General features: G+C 45.0%; 1 protein-coding gene across 1 annotated transcript in view; it reads right to left on the bottom strand.

Annotated features, from left to right (window-relative positions):
- Nucleotides 1–4,792: 4,792 nt before the first annotated feature.
- WDR27 (WD repeat domain 27) overlaps nt 4,793–23,777 on the bottom strand; it is a 54,746-nt gene continuing 35,761 nt past the window's right edge. The window contains 1 exon segment of the mRNA XM_089921689.1: nt 4,793–23,578. Coding sequence (XP_089777815.1) covers nt 23,441–23,578 — 138 coding nt within the window. The 3' untranslated portion in view covers nt 4,793–23,440.

Raw genomic sequence — 23,777 nt, forward strand, 5'->3', positions numbered from 1 at the left:
ATGGCCCTGACTCTTCTAAATGCGGGGTGAGGTGGCTATCAAAAATGGAAAATGAAGAGATGGTTCTTTATAATCTCTCAGTCACTGTCAGCTCTACAGAGCAGTGTTCCAGTTCTGTTAAAATCTAACGTGAGCAAAAAGACTGACAAACAAGTCATAATTATCTGAACCAGCAAAGAACGAACCACACGGGACTTTTCCTTCCCAGTTAAGGCAATCGTGGAAATTTGATACTGACCCGCGTTTCTAAGCCTAGAACTGTGGGCTGGTTTACACAGCCCGGCCCACAGGCTCCCTCAGCCTCAGGATCTGGAAGAACTTAGTGGCTTGGCAGACGGGCACAGATGTACACAGCCTCCTGACGGAAACTTGATGGGCCTGTGCAGGAAGGGGGGCGGGGAGCGCAATTAACGCCGGAAGTTCCTCTGATCAAGACGATGTGAAGAAGAGCTGCACGTGCCCCGCGGCTGTTTGCAGAAAATCACTGATGCGCCATTATGAGTGGCCCTGCTTTATGACCCTCATATTTTTATATGTCATTACTGGGAAAATGCAGTTTTAAATACTGAAATAGCACTGGTGTACCCAAATAAAAATACTGAAGCAGTGAATCCTTAGAAAATATAAACATCTTAGGATCCCAGATCTCAAACTTTTAAAGCCACAAAATAGATGTCCCTTGTGCAGCCCCTTTTCCATTCAGACCCTAGCATCTCACTCCCAGGGCTGCGGTGCCACCAGCCTCCGATTTAGTCAGCGGTGGACGCGGCTGCCCTTTCCACGCTGGTACAGTGAGAGACCCTCTGGTTACATTACAGCCTACATTTTACACATAAAACTCACTCTGTTTCTAACACCTAATTCACCACTTTAAATGCTTTCAAAGTAGAACGGCTGCATAGCTTAGTTTCCTGGAATTCTGCGTTGTAGATGCGCATCGTTGCCTCCACATGAGGGAAATACCTGCAGAGGAAAAGCAGTGTAATTCCGAGACAATATGGAAGTGAGCAAAGTTGTCAGAAGTAACGATGCTATCATAACACATAACACACGGCCAATGCACTTCTTCCAGAGTCAGTAAGCCGCTGCTCTGCTGGTGATGGGCCTGAGTCTCAGGAATAAAGATAAAAATGAAGATGAAAACCTATCCTCCCGAGGAACTCAAATTCTAGTGGAGAAGGTGACACATAAATTGATAATTTAAGAATGGAACACCCTATGTGCTCTTTACATCCGTATCTAAAACCTGTTATTGAAGTGCCAAGATAGGAAGCCGACTTTATTTCAGGGGAAATGTCACAGAAGACAGCATTTAGAGGAGGCCTCCGGGGTAGGCGGGCATCTGCCCTGAGGGGCAGGACGAGGACAGGAGTGGTCCCCGGGCCAGCACGGGACTTGCAGTACACAGTGTGGGGTGACAAAGCTGGGCAGTGGGCTGGCTAAGACCCCGTTGACCAAGCCAGGGAGTTTGGATGAAATCCTGGAGGACTTAAATTTTCATTTACATTTTTTCACTAAAACCCTAGAGGGAAAATTATACAGTAATTAAGCGAAACTGTGACCATGAGATCACATTACATGAGGTCACATTACATATAATTACCATGAGGTCAATTACAATATTATATTGAGTTATTTTCCAGAATGACATTGAGCGCTCAGTTTTATAATGGAATCACAAGGCTGTAAAACATTTTAGAAGTGTTACTAGGCGCGTCCAGAATTTTCCCCATAAGCACCTTGGCCACAGAGGTTTCACCACGTGACTAACGGGCCACAAGGCAATTCTGCAGTGAAAGATTAAAGAGCTGGCTGACAGTTTGTTTGATGGTTTGGTTTCGTTTCTCCATCGATGCGGTTAAGTCGAAGCCCTCACGGTCTACACAGTGACAAATGTATGTGGCGGCCTTAAAACAGTGGATGATTATAATCATGCATATCAACTTGATAGAAAATATGGGGATAAAACTTACTGGAAGAGTGAAATGAGACAGTGTAAAGCCATACTGCGTACTCTACCAGAAAATGATTAGCTCATCAGTTTGCAAATTCTTTGGTGATTTGAAGGTGCAGAGCTGTCACACGGACATGGGACAGGTGACAGTGTACCCAGAGGACACAGCAGGGTAGAGGCCCTCAGGACATGATGCAGAGCTCAGTTACAAACACCATCCCAGTATTTGGAAGCTGGTACCTCTCTTAATGAAGAAAAAAATATTAGCAAAAAAAGAAAAAGTGCAATGCTGAATGAGAAGATGAATCAAACAAAAAAAAGTATAAAATGCTATGAAGGAAAGACCTGGAAGGCAGGTGCTTGGGTACAACCCACAAAATAAAATCGGTTATTAGCACAGGATCGCCATGAATCTACACACATTTTATATTATTCAAATGTTTTGTATTTCACAATAAAGTCTTTTTAATTTTGCTATTCATTTATTATGTACTTTTAAATGTACCTCTTTTAATTTTTGGTTATTTTATCTTTTATGGCAAAATTGCCTTACAGCCAGTCAGTTATGCAGCGAAAATGTTTGCAGCAAAAACGCTAAGAGCAAAGATGCTTATGGCAAAAATACGTAGAGCCATGATTAGAAGAGGCAGCAATTTTCTCTGCTAGACAATTACAACAACAACCATACCATTGCGAGTAAAACCAAGTTAATAAACTTAAATATCTTCCCAAATTATAAAAAGATTAGGTATTAAGCAAGCTATTTTACCCACACTTAGAGAGTCAATCGATGTTCAACAAAGACACTAACGAAATCCAACGGAAGATGAAAACATTCTTAAGGACTGTCTGCTGGATCAAAGGATCCTCGTCCTGGACAGAGCGACTCTGCTCTCCCCTCTTCCCCACGCCCGCAAGCTCATCCAAGACGGTGTGAAGGCGACACGGCTTCCCAGTGCTCTCACCCGGGGACACGCCTCCCCCCTCGAGAGTAGGTGGCCTGAGCCTTGCTCCGGGCCTGCACAACAGAACAGATGGGATGGGACGTAGCTTCACGCTGGAGTCTCTCCTTGCTGACTGAGAAAGCAGGTGGCCTTGCCGGGGGCACTGCAGGGCTCTAGGAGCTGAGGGCAGCTTCCGACTGGACTGTAGCTGCCAGAGGTTGGGGCTATCGGTCCTTCGACTACAAAGGTCTAAAACCTTCCAACGACCCGAGGGGGCCTGAAGCCTCAGATGACAACACGGCCCCGGCCCTGAGAGACCCTGGGGGGAGAACCAGCTGGCCGTGCCCAGACTGCTGGAGCACAGAAAGGGCGAGATAATAAACGTGTGCTGTTTTTGCCAGCACTGCCGGGCAGCAATGGAAGCTAACTCAGTGGGTCGCAGACCTGAGTATAAGTAAAAACTGTAAATTTTCTAGAAGAAAATGAGAATATCTTCACTGCCTTTGGGCTGGCAAAGCTGTCTTAGGCCACAGAAAACACTAAGCATAAACTAGAAGTTGGAATTCATAAAAATGTAAAACTTATTTTCATTAGAGGATACATTATAAATAGACAACCAATAGATTAGGGGGAAATAGTCACTATTCGTACATCTGACATGTGATGGTACCCAGAATACACTTTTTAAAAATTCTACAACTCATCAATAATAATAATAATAGGCCTATAAACATATAATAAAGTGCTCAGTACCACTCATTATTTTTAAAATGCGAATTAAAACCACAATAAAAATACCATAATAGCTAAAATTAAAAACACTAACAAAGCCAAATGCAGCTGAGAATGCGGAACTCCTGGGGCCCTGCTGCAGTGCTGGTGGGGCTGTAAACGCGTGGCCACTTTGGAAGCTAACGGCAGTTACTTTAAATTGAAGCCTGCACACCCCATCACCCGAGGTTACACACTACATGCCACACAAGAATTTGTTATAAGAATTTTCATAATCATATTTACAATCACCAGAAGCTGGAAACATCAGAAGTTCCCCAACTGAGAAACCGTTAGCCCCTGCTGCACGCGTGCACTGGAACCCTTCTCCACCACATGAAGTTAGGAACCATGGCGCAGGTGTCAACCTGCACACATCTCAAAATCGCTGAGCAGAGCCGAGGTCTCCATCCACGTGAAGATCCAAGAAGACAAACCAGCCTCTGAGATGATGTTTGAACACTTTTCACCCCGCAGTGTGGACAGGAGGGCGGGTGGGAAGGGTGTGGAAGATCCTGGGGTGCAGGGTGTTGTGTATCTGGAGGGTGAGCATCACACAGGTGTGTGGATCTGCCCACACCCCAATGAGCTGTGCCCCAAGCTCTGGGGGATAATCACACCTCTTACAGAAAGAGAGGCGTCATCCTGCGTGATTCACCACACACGCTTATTTTAACACTACTGTGGATAAACGTTCAAAACTCCGTCCTCTTTTACCTTCAATCTTTCCTTTTTATCTCTTATTTTTAAAGTATTTCTTTCTTTTTTTTTTTTACATCTTTATTGGAGTATAATTGCTTTACAATGGTGTGTTAGTTTCTGCTTTGTAACAAAGTGAATCAGTTATACATATACATATGTCCCCATATCTCTTCCCTCTTGCGTCTCCCTCCCTCCCACCTTCCCTACCCCACCCCTCCAGGTGGTCACAAAGCACCGAGCTGATCTCCCTGTGCTATGCGGCTGCTTCCCACTAACTCTCTATTTTACGTTTGGTAGTGTATATATGTCCATGCCTCTCTCTGGCTTTGTCACAGCTTACCCTTCCCCCTCCCCATACCCTCAAGTCCATTCTCTAGTAGGTCTGTGTCTTTATTCCTGTCTTACCCCTAGGTTCTTCATGATATTTTTTTTTCTTAAATTCCATATATATGTGTTAGCATACGGTATTTATTTCATTTTGATTAAAAATATCAAAATGTAGAAAAACATCTTGCTTTTCCCTCCACATATGTAAAAAAATGGTCAGAAAGGAGGGTTAGAAGCAAAAATGACTGACTTCATTGTAATTTTCTACACTGTACAATACTTTAGACTTAAAAAATACATTGACTATAGTGTAAAAATGCACAGACATATTTTTCAGTGTTCACAGAAACTTTAATGTCTATAAAACCCTTTCAAATTTATCGTATTTTATGATTTCTAAAAACCGTGAGTATTGAGTAAATAATGTCATCGTATTTCCCCACGTGATTTAATATTTTCTGGGTTCAAACAAGCAAGTGTGACCTGCGTTTCATCAGAAATTGATCTAAATCCAACGTTCCCCTTGACTTTTCCATTTCCTACAAACAAATGATGGCTTCTGGATATAAAATGCTTTTCTCATTGAAGTAATCTGCATTTAAAGTATATTAATTAGTGATTTGGATCATATCTGAATTTAGAACTTTCTCTTTGTTATTTTAACAGGTCAGTCCAATGTGTAACCTACTGGCCTCGGGCACCACGGATTTCATGCAGGTAATTACGCCCATGTTGTCATTGGCCAGGCTGGAGACGGAGCCTGGCAAACCCAGACCACTGAGCTCAAGAACAGCCCTGGGCTCAGATCCATGTGGATTCTTGCTATCGAATGATGGATGTGCGTCTTCCTAGAAAAATGGGTATAAGTCAGGGGTTGAAACCCAGAGTTTGGACAGCTGAGTACTGGCGGTCAATCAGGAAGACAATGCATCTGGTGGACAGCCTTGCACCACCATCTAGGTAACTTAATAAGGAAGCTCTCAGAGTAGGATCTGATGCCCAGCTGCAACAAAATGCTGATGTCTGGAGAAAAATTCAAGTGCCCAGCCTCTTGCATGGATCTATGGAAATAGCACATCTGGGATAGGACACAAATATCCCTACTTTTTTTAGAAACACTCTAGGAGATTTTTATGCAAGTACATTTTATATACCATGATTTTCCAACCCGAGTACTTGTTGCTCAGCTAAAATAGATCCAGTACTTCTCCAGAACACATGAGCCATAAATCTATAGCAAAAAACAGACTTCAGTTGACTACTGTTGGCGAGAGGTAAGTCGTTCACATTTGAGTCCTGGAATAAATTCTGCTACTAACGGTTCAAGCTGAAAATCCTCTGTCTCGTGCTGTGCAACACGACACCCTGTCCATGTGGCTCTTACAGCCTCGTCGACTCGGGTGGTTTCCAGCACAAACAATAATTCCCTACTAGTTTTAGCGTTGAGTTTCCTTCCTCTTCTGTTGCAGAAATTCCATCAGCAACCAGAAATCATGAAGTCAATACCTTATTTGTTTCATCTTAAATAATCATCCTGACAGATTATGCCTACATTACAGTGAAAGATCAATTTGTGGTACATTTTTTTGGCCATCATAGAAAATTGCTTGAATATTAAAATAAACAATGCAGGGACTTCCCTAGTGGTCCAGTGGTAAAGAATCCGCCTTCCAATGCAGGGGACGTGGGTTCGATCCCTGGTCAGGGAACCAAGATTCCACATGCTGTGGGGCAACTAAGCCCACGCTCCACAACTACTGAGCTCGCGTGCCTCAACTAGAGCCTGTGTGCCACAAAGTACAAAGCCCACAAGCTCTTGAACCAATGCACCGCAACTACAGAGCCCATGCACCCTGGAGCCTGCGCACCACAACTAGAGAAGAGAAAACCCACACGCCACAACTAGAGAGAAGCCTGCGTGCCACAAGAAAGAGCCGGTGCACCACAATAAAAGATCCCACATGCTTCAATGAAGACCCCGTGTGCCGCAACAAAGATCTGATGTGGCCAAAAATGAATAAAATAAATAAATTAATAATAAATTTTTAAAAAATAAAATAAATAAAATAAGCAATGTGACATTAGCAGGCTTCCTACTCCTCAAGTCTATACTACATTTAAATTTATGGTTTGGCTGTTGACTTTGCTAGAATCTGCAGAACATTTTCCAAAAGGGAGATACTGTAGATTCTTTAGAAGTGAAATTAACTTTTATGATGTGGGCATGATGGGAAAGTCAGGAAGTGTCTGGGAATAAAATACTCTTCAGAACTAGAACACTGTATATGAAAACACATGTTTGAAAGCACTTGATGGCTAAAAAAAGCATTAATGCCACATTAATAGAATATATATTGCCTCTCATAGAATGGAAACAAGCAACTTTTTTGAAATCTTGATTTAGAATTCATCTCTAGTCAGGTGATCTAAGATGGAGAACATACTGCTGGTGCCCGTGTCTCCATGAGTAAGAGGTGGTCTCCACTCTTGTTCCTGCCTCTTAAAATCCTTTGCCTTTCAAGCCTCTTTTCTCCTAGGAGCCTTCCGGTCCTCACTGGGGGCACTTAGGATTTCTCTCTCCTGTTCTTACACAGCTCATTGGGTGTGCAGGCGGGCACAGTGCTTCAGAAGGTGGGACCTGAAGCCAGTTCAATGGGAAGCCAATCTCAGCATATCCACTTGCCAACAGTAAGGATTGCTCAAGTATGTTAACCTCCTCATGCCTTCGTTTCCCTATCTGTAAGATGAGGATAATTAAGTACCCACTTCTCTAGGATGTGGTGATTAAATAAATAAAGCACTTATAATAGTGATATTACACAGTACCTATCTAATAAATAAAAGGAAATGTTTAAATTGAACTCAAACCATTTTGTCTTTGGCTACAAGTAAGAAATTAGGCTTGGGCATGTGGCCAAGAAGAGAAACTCTAAATGACATCCATTTTAGCCCAGTGCATAGGGAGGCTGGCAGCAACTTGACAGGAAAACACAAGTGGCATCAGAGGCAAAATCAGAACTGAGAGTTGATGCCCCATGGGTTTGAATCCAGACAAAGATGGGCTTGACACTGGCTCTGTCACTCACTGGATATCAGACCTTGGTCAACTTACCCCTGTAATCCTCAGTGACCTATCCAGTACATACGGTAATCATTAAGATTGGTTTACTGTATATTGTATATAATTATACATGTATATATAAGGTATGGGGAATAAAGAATATATATACACAGATACAAAAAATACCACACCCACATGTGCACCTGCACACAGAATTCAACACTATAGCAATCCTCTTAGTGGAGAAGAAAGCTATTCTAGAACCACAGAGATCATATCATTCAACAACCCAGTTTTAGAGGTAAGAAGATCAAGGCTCAAGAGGTTTGGTGAGGAATTGCATGGCAAATATATAAGATTTTTCTGTTATTGTTTAAATCTGCTTAAGAGGTAACGTTTGAACAAAATTAATAATAACATAATGTGAATTTATAGCATATGGAAAAGTAAAATACCCCATAATCATAGCTTAAAGACCTGGAGAGGAGAAATGGAGGTGAACTTCTACTTACCTGTAAGGTTCTTACTGTAGACAAAGTGGGGTAATATCACTTGAAGGTGGGCTGGCATAAGTTAAAGTATACACTGTGAAATTAATAAAACAAGGTGTTACACCTAGAATCCAGAAAAAAAGGGTTATAAAATAGAAATACAAAAAGTGTCCAATTGAGCCAAAAGAAGGCAAGAAAAAAAACGAATAACAGATGGACAAATGGAAAACAAACAGGCAAAGTGAGAGTCTTAAACACAACCATATCAATAACCACATTAGGTGTAAATGGTCTAAAGATACCAATTAAAAGCCAGAGGTCATCATCAGATTGGATAAAAGAGTAAGACAAACTGAATACGACCTGTAAGAAATGCACTTCCAATGTGAAGACCCAGCAGGTTGAAGAAGAGAATGTTTTAAGATATACTAGCCTAATGCTTATCCAAAGAAAGCTGGAGTGGCCATATCAATATCAAGTATATTTCAAAACAAATAAAGAAAGAACACCATTCCATAACAGTAAAGGGATCCAATCATCAAGATGACATAACTATTCTAACCTAATACAGGAGCTTCAAAATACATGAAGCAAAAACTGACAGAATTACAAGGAAAAGAGCTCCTCTTAGTGGAGGCTCCTTAGTGGAGGGTCTTTTACCCGGGAGTACAGTCAGAGTTTTCAGTACCACTCTCAGTGCTGATGGAACACATAGACAATTATTCTGGATACAGAAGATTCAAAGAACACTGTTAGCCCACTTGTCTTAACTGATATTTAGAGAAGACTCCACCACCAACAGCAGAACACATTCTTTTCAAGTGAACACAGACCGTGAATCAAAGTTCAATACATTCCGATCATGCAAAAAATGTACCAAATGGAGTTAAATCAGAAATCAATAAAAGAAAGATCTTGGGAAGGCCCACAAATATGTGGAAACAGAATAGCACACTTTTAGATAATCCATGAACCAATGAAGAAACCAAAAGGGCAATTAGGAGGTTGGACTAAATGAGCGTGAAAAGATAACATATCAAAACTGCGGGGATGCTGCTTATAAAGCAGTGCAAGGAGGGGAGTTGACGGGGCAGAAACCTATGCCAGGACCCTTCCGATCACAAAGAGGATGAATCCAGGGCAGCAGGCAGACGGCAAGGCCGGCCAGCAGGAATCGGGAGTCCGGTCTCGCCCTCACACATCATGGCACACGGGGTCTCACCGTCCACGGCAAGCATGGCCATGATTAAAGGGGAGGGGTGAGGGACGGGGGGCAGGAGGCGCGCGACGGGATCTGCTGCAGAATGGAAGTCCAGGCATGGGGAAGGTGGGTAAGAAGTGTCTGTACAACCTGCCAGAAGTGAAGTGGGGAGAAGAGAGGATGAGTGGAGGAGAAATCACACGTAGATTGATAGTTGATTGGATTATGTCTGATGGCGAGTGAACGAGGTGGGGATGGAGACCAAGGGCACGGCTCCCGGGTGGGTGGCGGTCAGACAGTCAAACAAGGAAGGACCCATCCAGGGGCCAGCGCCTGGGACAAAATACTTGGTCTGGAGTCGGAACGTGGAGCTGGAAACGCTGAGGGCTTCCGGCGGGAAGGCCCAGCAGCAAATGGAACCTGGGTCTAAAGGGGATAAGAGGCCCAGAGACAGGAGTCTAAGGTGAGGGAAAGGACAAAGCACTCAGAATCAGCACACAACGTACAGCCGCCCGGAGAAAACCTGCACCAAGAAGACGGGGTTCACCCGGGGCCACCCTACCCCCAGCACCCCAGCAAGCAGCACCCCAGGACCCCCATGACACGGCCAAGACTTTGGCTTAATCTCCTTGGTTGGGGGATTAATCTCCTCCTTAGGGAGGTCTGCTGGGGACCTCCTGCAATTCTAAGAGCATCCAGGGAGGAGAATCACTGACTCAAAGAGGAAAAGGAGTCAATTTTAAAGAAAGAAAAAGTCAGAAGGTGACAGCAAGCAGCTGCGGTGGCCACAGGTCTGACAGGAGCAGCTACTTCCGATGCAAAGTGATGCCGCTGCTTCAAAGTGTCACCTACACCAAATCAGACTAAACAGGCTTCAATTTCAAAAGTGTGCGTCTGCTGACGTCAGTACATCCCTAACTAACCACAGACTGCTGTCTACTGAAAATGTCAAGCAGGATTTTTTCTAACTGTTGTCATCAAGAATGAAAGGAGCCTGTAAGGATCTGTTTTTTCACAAGAGACAAAAAGTTAGGAGAAATGGTTCAAGTAGTTAGGCGTGGTAGCAAAAGCCTTTTTCCTGTCAATGTAATTTTTAAGGACTGAGGTTAATTAAAATCTAAAATTTAAAATCCAAACCATGAGGATAAGGAAATCTATTTTCCAAGTTCACAGGTTGGCTTAACTTTGTGATCCTGGGGGGCAGGAGGGTAGGAGGAAGGTTTAAAAGGATAATCATCATTTCTCGAGCTCTTTCCTCAGAAGAGCCGGGCCGGCACCAAAACTGGACCTACGTGACACTTAACCTCCATGACCAGCGGGCAGCGTCCCTCGTAAGGGCTGTGCTCTCACTCCCAGGAGGCCCTTCCTTTCATTGCTGCACTGGACACTTTGTGGGTGATCCGCTCTTCCTCGCCCTGGGAAACCTACGGGCGCCACTGCAGGCACCCGAAACCTAAATACAGGGGGCGGCCCCTCCGCCGGGCTCTGGCCACGCTGCCCAGTGTAGACGGGGAGCGGCATCAGATGCGGCCAGACGGCTACACACCTGCGCTCCTGTCTGACTCCAGCACGGAGGGCTCGGCTGGAACCCACCTGTCCTGGGCGTGGCCCTGGCCAGACTCTCCCAGCTTCTGGAAAGTTCCTCTGGCCCTTGCTTCCCAGCCCTGTGGACACCCTGGCTTCTGCCTGTTTCCTAGCCCGGCTCTGGTGCTGCCACCAGTCCTGGGAGCTCTTGAAATACTCCCGGTAAATGAACAGATCAACCCAGTGTCACTTAAGCCAGCGCCAAGGCCACTGCTCGCAGCTGAGGCTGCAGACGCCGAGATGCGGACGGGCTGAAGGACACACACACTGTCGGTGCCCACGGAGGGGCTCAGGTCCACTCGTGTCACACACAGAGTCCCCGCTCCCGCCTACCACTTCCCAAAATGGGCACGTTTGAGAACTTCCTGACAAAAGTCAAGACATGTGAATGCACGGCCGTCTGTTGAAATCCAAGCGCAAACAAAACAGAAGGTAAGCCGTTGTCTCAGACGCCCCCTTGACTGAAGGCGCAGTCCAGGAGAGCTGCTCCAGTTAGAGAAATTACAGCCAAGGTCAGGTCACTCAGCCGTACCGGGCTTCATGTGACCTCTGGGGTTTTAGAAGACTGCAGGTCTGGGAGATGGACCCTCATGTTGCTTGAACGGCACTGTATTTGTCCTGACATACTTTGCCTGTTGGCAGCTAAGAACTGGCAGAGAAATGCAGTGCTCCCTTCCCAACAAAATGTTAATTCTGTTTCACGTGCTTTTGCCTGGACTTTAGGGCCAATTCCTAAATGTAGAGCCTAACTTTCTTTGGTAAAATTTTCAACCAAAATGAAACTTTATCCTGCATCAATCATCAGGAGACAGAAATCCGGTGCTAGTTCTCCACAGTATTCAGAAGTAGAAACGCCTCGGGCGATCGATACCCTATTCCGAATTAGACGGAACACTGCCCGCCCTGATCTATTACTTGTTTCATATTTTAAGGGGATCATTGACTCCCATCTACCAAAAATACCTTCCCCAGATATTAAACATCTATGATATATGCAATGATTTCCTTCCTTCCTTTAGCAGTGGGTGCTGACTGATCCCACGGACACTGGCAGGTCTGGGTCTGCACACAGAGGGGCCTCCTACCTCCTGTAACCAACCTGTTCCTAAAAAGCTGAGCGCTAAAAAGTGAGTTTTGTAAACCAAGCTCCAGTTTCTCATTAGCCGATATTATAAGTTCATTCTTTACCTTTATTATCAAGTTTTCTTCAACAGCCCAGTGTTTTGGTCTGCGAATGATCACACATTAAAAGGAACCCTTTGATCAACTAGGTAACAAAGAAAAGCATTTCGTAACCAACAGAAAATAGCACCACTTAATAAAGTGCTACTTTCGATTTCTAAAAATCTTGGGGTTAATTCTGGGAGACAGCAGCCCTCTTCTCCGGCCCGGGGCCCCTGAGAGGGCAGGGGTCAAGTCACCCGGGGTCTGGTGACCCTGGCACCTGCCAAAGTCACAGAGAGCAGGCGTCTCTCCTCCTGGACCCAGACCGCATTCCTATGGTGTTCCTGGCCCTCAAAACATGCTACATTCAAAGGAAAACACAGAACTATTTTGAGGATGGCCACTCATAAATTTTCACTGAACCACCGGGAAGGGAGGCCTCGTGCGCCCACCACACGCGCATCACGTCCTGGGGACAGAGCTCTGCACGGGAGCCCTTCTCCCCACAACGCAGGCGATGAGACAGATTCGCAGGGCTGAGCGAGGGAGCACACCTTGACGAGGCCACGGCTCCAAGCCCACAGCCTAACCACGTTTATATAAAATGTCTCTATTTTACTGTGATTATTACACAAATTACGGAACATCTCTGAGCCCAAGTTCCTCAGATAGAAGAAACAGAAACAGCAGCGCTGCTCACCACTAACTTTTGCTGACACTGTTAGATCAACCGGCACTAACCAAACGCCCGGCTCAGAGCCCGGCAGTTATAAAGCAGCTGAGGGGGGAGGGGTAAGTCAGGAGCCTGGGGGAAACATACACTCACTACTTCATGTGAGACAGGTGACCTACAAGGACCTACTGTGCAGCACAGGGAACTCTACTTAATATTCTATGATAACCTTTATGAGAAAAGAATCTTAAGAAAAGAGTGGATATGTGTATAACTGGTTCACTTTCCTGTACACCTGAAACTAACACAACATTGTATATCAACTACACTCCAATAAATTTTTTTAAAAATCAGTTGATAAATATCACTGTTATTAGGTTTACCATCTGGTCCTCATCCTAGCACCTCTTCCTCTTTAGAGAGTGGTATCTAAGAAGCAAAATGAAACTGGAGAAATGTTTTCTAAAAAAAGATATCCGATCTCAGTTTGGAGAACTCAGATGAACGTACCAGCCATGGTTTGTGCTTGGCCATAAACGTGTGCGTTAACACGAAGTGTGGGAATTCAAACTGAGGACTCGATTCGAATGACAAAGGAATATTTAATATGCTTGCTTGGTTTCATTGAAAATTTTTTTAAAAGGCACACAGTGGCCCGGGCGGAGCAGCCCCTCAGACAAAGCGAGAACTGGAGGGAACTGGGCACGGCTGGGGCTGGGACTCCGTGGGGGCCTGCGCTGACCTGGTGGTCATCTGGAAGTGAATCAGGGCACGTCGGGCTGTGGCACTGCTCCTCGGGGGGCTGGGGATTCCTGGCGTCAGTGGGAAAGGACCAGGGATGTCGTGAGCCCTGGCGTGAGTGGACTGCTGCACACACACCAGGATTGTCCGCTGAGAAGCCGACTGAACGCATCTTCCTACGAAAACAAGAAATCCAGGCACAGGGGCTACAGCGTAAGGCACCCTGACAAGACTGTTTGTATGGGAGGGGACAGGGCGCGTTTCTATTTTGGTACCAAACAACAAAGAACACATAGGAAAGAAAACCCTCAGGCCCCGTCAGTTATTGCGAAGGTGCATTAATTCATAAGGAATTGTGAAATCATTCATCTCTTTTTGTTTCTACTCAGGAATATGCATTATTGAAAAGTAACCATCTTGATCTTATTTTCCTGGGAGAGAAAATGACCAAGTCCTCTGTTCTCTTCCTCAGTGTCATGAGAATGGGTTTCCCACGGCGGTGGCCGTGACATCATTTATAATGCTTAAAGTTTAAGCATTTAAACTTTAGGAGTAACGAAATAGGAATAAGGAAATTCCGAATACGGAGATGTGTTAGGTTCTCCAGAGAAACAGAACCAACAGGACAGATATAGACTCATTACATACGAGGAGATTTATTCTAGAACTGGCTCACGTGGTTACGGCAGCTGAGAAGTCCTAGGATCCACTGTCTGCAGGCTGAGACCCAGGGCAGCTGGTGGTGTCATGCAGTCCAGGGTGGAGGCCTGAGGACCAGGCCTGAGATCTGAGGCGGGAGAAGGTGGACGCCCAGCTCAAGGGGAGAGGGGAATTCATCCTTCCTTCCCCTTTTTTGTTCTTTCCAGGCCCTCAGTAGTTTGAGTGAGGCCCCGCCCCACAGTGGGAAGGGCAGTCTTTACTCGGTTCACCAGCTCAAATGCTCATCTCTCCTGGAGACACCCTCCCAGACACACCCAGAAATGACGCTTTACCAGCTGCCTGGCATCCCTCACCAGGCGTCAACACATAAAACTAATTATCACAGGAGATCTCCTTAAGTTCTTCTTAAATAGTTTTAGTTCTATGGCGACTTCTAGGTTAAAATGGAACCAGGCTCAGGGCTTCCCTAGTGGTGCAGTGGTTAAGAATCCACCGGTTAATGCAGGGGACACGGGTTCGAGCCCTGGTCCGGGAAGATCCCACATGCCGCAGAGCAACTAAGCCCGTGCACCACAACTACTGAGCCTGCGCTCTACAGCCCACGAGCCACAACTGCTGAGCCTACGAGCCACAACTACTGAGCCCGTGAGCCACAACTACTGAAGCCCGCGTGCCTAGAGCCCGTGCTCTGCAACGAGAAGCCTCGGCGATGAGAAACCTGCACACTGCAATGAAGAGTAGCCCCTGCTCGCCACAGCTAGAGAAAGCCCGTGCGCAGCAACAAAGACCCAACACAGCCAAAAATAAAATAAATAAATTTTTTAAAAAATAAAATAAAATGGAACCAGTCTCAGAATCCCAAATGGTGCCTCCCTAGCAGTCTCCAACCAAAAAATAAATAAATAAAAGATGAAAATTATAACATCACAAACAAGCACCAGCCACAAACATTCGATTGCAAAAATCTGGAAAGTATTTTCCTATAACCACAAGACTAAAGGAGATGGATTGAGAAACAAATTTTGGCCTCCACATGTGCCACCCTCTGAAACAATGCAGTTGCCCTGGGCCGGACAAGACCTTAAGAAGCCCCCGCCCGTGAGCTGCCTGGCTGGCCCTGGCTCAGCAATGTCAGGACACTCTTAGGACCTTCTCCCCATCAGCGCCTCTTTTTCTATGTCAGTTTGAGGCTGCAACTCCAACAATAATCTGGGCAACTTGAAAAAGAGACGATAAAGCCAGTCTATTACAGGAGACGTCGACATACAAATTATGGGGGAGGGGTGCATAGAACAAGACAGCCATGCGCAGACTGAAAATGCAAACGCACCTACACCCGCTGGAATCCGTAAAGACATGAAGTTGGGAAATAAATGATGTCACGGCCACCGCCGTGGGAAACCCATTCTCATGACGCTGAGGAAGAGAACAGAGGACTTGGTCATTTTCTCTCCCAGGAAAATAAGATCAAGATGGTTACTTTTCAATAATGCATATTCCTGAGTAGAAACAAAAAGAGATGAATGATTTCACAATTCCTTATGAATTAATGCACCTTCGCAATAACTGACGGGGCCTGAGGGTTTTCTTTCCTATGTGTTCTTTGTTGTTTCATCTAAGGTTTCGAGTCTTATTAAGAAGAGGAGGGGCTTCCCTGGTGGTCCAGTAGTTAAGACTCTGCGCTTCCACTGCTGAGGGAATGGGCTCGATCCCTGGTCGGGGAACTAAGGTCCCACATGCTGTGTGGTGCAGCCGAAAAAAAAAGAAGTGGAACTGAGAGAAAACATAGAGTTCTTTCATGTCAGGTCCCACGTATGTAAGCATTTCTGTGTGGGATGTGGCACTGCATCTTGGGTGTAAAGGCAGAGTGGTGCCCCTGGCGGCTCTGGGGCTGTGATTCTGGCACAGTGACGCACCTTCCCAGCACCCATCCCAGGAGCAGAAGACTCCGTTCCCTCTGTGTGGCCCTCTTTCACCCACACGGCACGCAGTGAATCGCCATCCCACAAAGGAAATATTAATGCCAGAAAGACCAGCAATGCAACCCAGGGTGGTGCTGGGACGCCATGGCAACGTGAGTTTTTGACATGCCAAGAGGGTTCATACAGAAGAAAATGATTTGTGCTCATTTTCATTTTCTTAAATTATCATCCAATCTATTAAGGGTTTACATTTTAAAACCTAGTTACCTTAAGTGTTTAACTTAATATCTTATTTATTATATTTATAAATCTAGCAGATTTTAACGGTCACATGCAAAGTCGCCTTCAGTTTATGTTGAATCTACTCGTGATGAACAGATTAAAATCCCTGAGGCAATGATTTAATATCATTTAAATTGTCTTAAAATTGTCACGATTCATTTCAAATTAAGATATTACACTTTCTAGCATACTTTAAATGACAAAACTACAAAACCAAAATGCTCCCAAGTTCTTAATTCTCACAACTCTAAAAAACTAAACCGTATAAGTATGGTGACTCTCAAGCCCTCCTAAAAATGAAAATGCTGCTCACAAACTTAGTGAAATTTTCCTATTTTTCTCAATTAAAAAGTCATGCGTCTAAGGCCAGTTCACACCTCAAATTACAATCAGATATTTTAATATATCAAAGTCCTTAAAACATTTACAAAAACCTTAAATACCACTTATCCTCAGATTATTCCTAAATTTATGAAAATCTATTAATAGTGTGGGTTGGATGTACTTCTCTACATTTAATTCTAAGCACTAAAGAAACATTTTCTGATCTGAAGGAAGTTGGGGTCTCATTCTGGGGGAGCCAGGCCACATGCAGACGTGCAGGTGAGCCCTTTTCATCGCCGCGATGATGGCGGGGTCCTCAAGCCTACGCCCTGGAGGGCTCTGTAAGTCTGAGGTCAGGGCACAGCTGCTCCTGACTCCCCTGCCCTGTCTGCAGGCAGCTCACTTGCTCCTGACCTTAGGTGACCTTTGCTGTATTTAGTCTTCCGGAGGTGTGTTGCTGTCTCCCCACACTGCCGAGAACAGCTTCGAGGAATTTTATGCTCACACGTAACTCTTCGTGACCCCCTCAACTTGACCACGTGCTTGAATGCTGCTTCCCTCTGAGCTACTTTTCTGGTCTTTGTGGTCACAACGCACGCGGATACAGCTCGACTCTCCTGCCTTCTCCTGATTCCACGATCAAAGTCACGGGCACAAGGAACCCACAGGCAGCTCTCCCAGAGAATATGGTGAAGAGCACAGCCTTCCAGAAAAGTCAACGAGTGAGGACCGGGCAGCAAAAAACCGAACTTTGAACCAGGACAAACACAAGGAGTAAGACAGAAATAAAACACAGACATTTCAGCACAAATGAGTAATCTAGACCACGCAACCCAGACAGAAGACAGGGCTTAGAAACGGGGTGTTTTCCTCACCACTTTGCAAGGAGACAAGAAAACCCAGTGTGCCTGGTGCCTCCTGGTCTAGAAACACTTTCAGTAAATCATCTATTCTCTTTACGGAACGCAGGGGTACTCATTCTCGGCCAATCCCGTGTGTTGTCTTTAAAAAGCAGGAAATCTGTCTGCCTGCGGAGGGAGACCAGGACCAGGAGCCCTGGCCATGCAGCAGTGGTGGGAACAGCACAGCCGGGTAGCAGGAAGCTTCTCCAGGAAGCTCCCCGAGCCTGCCCTCGGCTGCTCCAGACCGTCACAAGAGCAGCTCCTGTGCATTACAGGCACTTAGACGGGACTTACAGATCCAAACTGACAAAACAATCATAAATATCACAAACTTTAAATTTAATTCCATTTAAAACTGCCATCATTTCATTAATTATTTTATAATTGACATGTACAGACTTTTTCCACGTATAGACTTAGGTTCCTTTTCCTTGGAAGAGCTAAACCATAACTCTCAAAGTAATGTGGCCCAATTAAAACAGGTGGATTTAAATTTCATCCTCATATTCTTTAGTAAATAAAATTTTTAAAAGAGGAAACAAGATAATAAAAAGCAAAACCAAATCGGGAAAAAGCATTGACTCTAATACAAAGGACAAAGTGTCAATTTTAAATTAAAAGCTAGAACAATCAGTAAGCAAAACTTTGGGCCCAAAATATAAAGATATGAAGGATATAACAAGCAATTTAAAAATGAAATGAAGGGCTTCCCTGGTGGCGCAGTGGTTGAGAGTCCGCCTGCCCATGCAGGGGACACAGGTTCGTGCCCTGGTCCGGGAAGATCCCACATGCCGTGGAGCGGCTGGGCTCGTGAGCCATGGCCGCTGGGCCTGCACATCCGGAGCCTGTGCTCCGCAACGGGAGAGGACACAGCGGTGAGAGGCCCGCGTACCGCAAAAAAAAAAAAAAAGAAGAAGAAAAGAAAACAAATACTCAACAGCATATGAGATAATGCATATTCTCCCTAATAGTCAAAGAAAGGCAAATCAAAATAATGGGATACTATTTCTTGATAATGAATTTAACAAGATAATGAAGGTATTAATAATTGAATGTGGTAAGGAAACAAAAAACTCTTCGAGAAATATTTGTCTATATTTATCAGAATCCTTTCAAAGTTTCGCTATTTTACTCAGCGCTACTACTCCTAATAATCTTGAGAAGATAAATCTAGATACAGAAACCCTGTATACTCAAGTATGTACATCAGAATATTACTCACAACACCAGAAACAACTTAAATGTCCACTATAAGAAGATAGTGAAGTATCACTTTCTTAAAGCGAAATAATTTTTCAGATTTCCATTTCTTTACTTTCCCCTCTCTTTCCCCGGGTACTGCCAGGCTGCAGGGGAAGGACAGCCGTCCCAGCATCGGGCGCATGTCCCGTAACTACTCCTGGTTCTTCCCCCACCAGGTACTAAACCACACCGCGCTCTGGACTCCACCTATATCTTGTCTCTTTGCATAAACTATTTGAGGTCTGCCATGTTTCTCCTCCGTGTTCTAGGGTAACATTAGTGACATGGTTAAATGCAACCCAGTAACGCTGGAAAGACCAAAGCAGAATATTCCATAATAAACCCCACATGATACAGAACTGGAAAACTGAAAATGAATACCTACTAAATACCCTAAAATCCACTGTCAGTAAGAAAGGGCTCTTATATTCTTTCATTAATGCCATCATTTCATTATTTTATCATTGACATCAGATGAAATTGGTGATTGTGATATTAATGTAAGATAAATTTGATGGCATAAGGCAAAGGTATATTTGTGACTCTCTGTTATACCTGCCAACAAATTTCATGCACTTTTGTCCTCAGAGGAAAGCCGTGTGGAGCGGTTTTCCTCCGTGGCTCACCTACAAGTTCCCTGACCTTCTTTCCTGCACTTCTCCTGGGTCTGCAGCCCTACCCCAGACCACACTCTCACCCAGGGCACCCGTCCCTCTACATCATGCTCCTCTGTCTTCTTTTGATCTCTGGTTTCAATACCATATGCATCTTTTTTGCCAGAAATCACAGTCTTGCTTGGCTATCACCTCAGCAATGATAGATTAACTATGAACTTATTCCCACCTCAACAGTGAAGTATCTAAACGGATATATCTTTTTTTTTTTTTTTTCCCCTCACTGTTGCGGCCTCTCCCATTGTGGAGCACAGGCTCCGGACGCGCAGGCTCAGCGGCCATGGCTCACGGGCCCAGCCGCTCCGCGGCATGTGGGATCTTCCCGGACCGGGGCACGAACCTGTGTCCCCCGCATCGGCAGGCAGACTCTCAACCACTGCGCCACCGGGGAAGCCCTCTAAATGGATATATCTTAAGACAAATACACCAATGCCCTCCGCATGTCCAATAAGCCCAAAGCTGACAACCGCCCTCCGGAGCCACACTGGACCAGGCCCACTTGGCACAGCTGCGTTTCCCGGCAGGACCGTAGCAGCATCCTAACAGCCTCTCGGGTCCCAGCCGCCCTGTGGAGGCCCTGCTCCTCCTGAGCTGGTAGGATTCCCCCTTCATTTTCAGAGCCCGACTCTTAGCCGCATGCATTGCTAATAATAATTCCATTAGTACAAGTATAATCTTCTTCCAAAAGACTCACAAGTCTTACTCTGACAGTTGAGCAAATGTCAATGATGAAAAACACTACTTTTGAACCATATCTCATAACTTATTCTGAGGGGCTCAAATCTTTCATTTTGGAAAGAGGATAATATCTCTCTCAATTAAAATTTATTAAACAAGAAAAAACTAGTCATGGGATCTGTCTCCTGCTTTCCCCAAAGTTATGTTATGTCCCTGGAATAAAGTCAGCACCATGCCAGTCACTTTGAATCAGCTCCTGAATAAGTCCCAGGAGCTCCACATCACCCTCCTGACTGAGATGCAGGAGCTAATGCTCCCTTTGCCGACGCTCATGGACACAGCTGATCCTCATGAGGGCTGGACTTTCGAGCGCCCCAGCAGGCGTGCAGGGCTGGTGGGTCCCTCTCTCCACAGTCCAGCAAGAACAACCTTGGGCAGGGCTGGGCATCACCAGCCACCAGGGAGCGGCCAGCGCTGACCACACAACCAGGAAGAAGGGGCTTGGAGGATTTGGCTTAGAACTACACGCATGTATTCAAATCCAGGGAAGTCACCTGAAATTCATGAGATGAAAAATAATAATAAAGAAAATGAGGAAAGGGTTGGAGGGGGGAGGGCAGCCATTTTAGCTGTAGCATTAAATCTGCAAGATTCAGAGGAATTAGAGCCACGTACCTATCCCACTAATTTGTCATGTGTAACTTTTCCCTGTGGTAGTACACCCATGGTATTACTTGCTTTGTCTCTCGTGGAGAGGGGAACATTTATAAGGTGCCCACCACAAAGCCAGCCCTTGCATGTTTTTACCCTCCTGCCCCTACTAGGAGGTAAGTATCACCACCCAAGACGCAGACACCTCAGCCGTGGAAGGTGAACCTTCCAGGCCACTCTCTGTTGGTCAGGAAATGGACCAAGCCACCCTCTATGCCTAAACATGCATTTTAAATGTTAATAGGCCTGGATTAGAACTCAGAGCGGTCTTTTTCTACAAGTAGAAATTTCAAATGGTTGTTTGATGGACCATTTAGTATATGTTTTAAAACCAAAGCTTGAGTCCAGTATTTCGTTCTATGGACACAATTTTAAACATCAGTGTGAGGTGCACCAGAGATTCAATAAAACAGAAGAATACTCCATACTGAAAAGGAAGCATGAGGATTCTAAGGTTCACCCTGATCTCGGAAAAATGTTAGTGAACGGATAGCATGTATCTTAAATCAGATAAATATGGTACTAAGAGACAAAGCCCGTTAAACACACCGTGAGTCCATTACTGAAGAAGTGTTGCTCCTTCACAGAGATCTTCTGACCATTGTGCTCAGACAAAACACAGGACTTTGGAACAATGAGGGGTTTTGTTAGAAATTTCTATTACAAAGACATTTAGCACTGCATTATTTTATCATCATTCCTCCAATTTAATAGCAGTTCTACAAAAACAAGTGTGGTAGAGAGTATGAACGTTTGAAAACCTTCCTGCAGGTTCTGCGTGGCCTCGTGGTTTCCTGAGATGCTGAACACGAACGTCGGCTTCTCCAACTGCTGGCTCTAGGGTGGCAGCTTGTCGGGAGCCAGCGCGTCCCTAAGAAGTGCTGGTCCTCCTTCCTCCCATTCTTTCTCATGTGCATAGGTCACATTTGCTTCTTTCATTCATGAAAATAACCTCGATGGCAACAGAGACCTACACAACGTTTTCTAATTGAAAATTTTCAAGTATTCAAAAAAGTTCCTCTGATCAGTTATGCTAAAGGGTATTTTGAGGCCAACACTTAATTTTCAGTATTCCACCTGTCAATCACCACACCCAGCCCCCTGCCACACACCTTACTTGCCTCCTAGCCTAGCTCTTCTCTTCTGGCTCTGTCACTCATGACCACTCCTCAGTATTACTGGCTGTGCTACTGAAAGGCTTTAAAAAGGAATCCAACAATGTCAAAAACCACAGTAAAAATTTAAAATAGGTAATTGTAATGCATACTATGAATTAAGAAAAGCTGGTACACTACCGTATATGCAGCACAACCTCATTTTGGGAATGAGTGAAGCATAACCAAGTGTACATCCCAGGATTGTTTATACGAGGATAGACAAACTTAAACCTAAGTACCCATCAGCAGAGGATGCAAAGGCTAAATTAGGGTCAGTGATGGATGGGGTACAAAGAACACTTCAGGTGACAGCGATGGAAGCTCTGTAGTCAAGGACACAAGCTTCATTTATTCATTTTTCCAACATTGAATACAAATGGAAAGTAAACTATGTTGCCAGGCACCATAACACACCCTGGATTGCAGCAATCCAGTGTCAGGGAAAGGAAGCAGGTACGGAAAACAGCATCGATGGTACAGCCCCACATAGTACACACCCACACTCGCGTGTGCAATCACACAACAGTTGCACTCTCGGAATCAAAGCTTCAAACTTAAAGGGACAAAGTGAAATCAATATTCCCAAATACTCAAGTTTCATTAATATTTAACATTGCTTACATCTTTTACCAAAAAATCTCCCTCTGCATTTTTTTTTTTTTTTTGCAGTACGCGGGCCTCTCACTGTTGTGGCCTCTCCCGTTGCGGAGCATGGGCTCCGGACACGCAGGCTCAGCGGCCACGGCTCACGGGCCCATCCGCTCCGTGGCATGTGGGATCTTCCCAGACCGGGGCATGAACCCGCGTCCCCTACATCGGCAGGTGGACTCTCAACCACTGCGCCACCAGGGAAACCCCTCCCTCTGCATTTTAATAGAAGATCATTCACTTTTCTGGGTTGATTTGCAGTTGATGTTACTTTCTCTTAATCCTTTCTCCTAATTAAGATTCTTTAAATTTTGTAGAACTCCTTCTCCATCTAAATCCTTTTCACAGGAATTTCAAAATCATTTCCTTACTTGCCGTGTACTTGCTTTCTTCCTTCAATGTTCCTGTCCATGGATATCTCATTATTTTTTTATATTTCAGTTAGAGAAATTGTCCATCGGCACCAAATGACAAACACTTTCACTGTAAAAGAAAACACCCTCGATTTCTCTTTCTCCCCAGTAAAGGTCTACTTCCTAAGTTCATCTCCCCGCACTCGATGAATGCTGGCATGTAATCTTTAATATTACAAAATTGCACCAAAATACAGGCTGACAGATAGAAAAGCTATGATGTGAGACTTGTATGAAACAGAGGAGACCATACCTGGGCAGCGGCCGGGCTGAAGGCCACGGCCGTGACCGTGTCCATGCGTCCTGCCAGTCTGCAGCAGGAAGTGCTGGAGCTGGTTTTGTACACGAACGCCTAGACGACAGAACGCACAGGTGTTCCGCGCTGCCGACTCGGATGAGCCACAAGGAACTGTGCACAGCTGAAGTATGTTCGCCAGCTGACCAGGCATCAGAGCAGCAGCTCGTCGACAAAATGCCGCCTAAGCCACGGAGGTAACTTCATGAAATGTGCTTTCCTCTTTTCCCTTTTAGAAAGTTTATCATCTTCACGA

Source organism: Delphinapterus leucas, chromosome 12 (genome assembly GCF_059928025.1).
Source record: "Delphinapterus leucas isolate spDelLeu-1000000601 "Yukka" chromosome 12, BTC_Dleu_Yukka2, whole genome shotgun sequence".
NCBI lineage: Eukaryota > Metazoa > Chordata > Mammalia > Artiodactyla > Monodontidae > Delphinapterus > Delphinapterus leucas.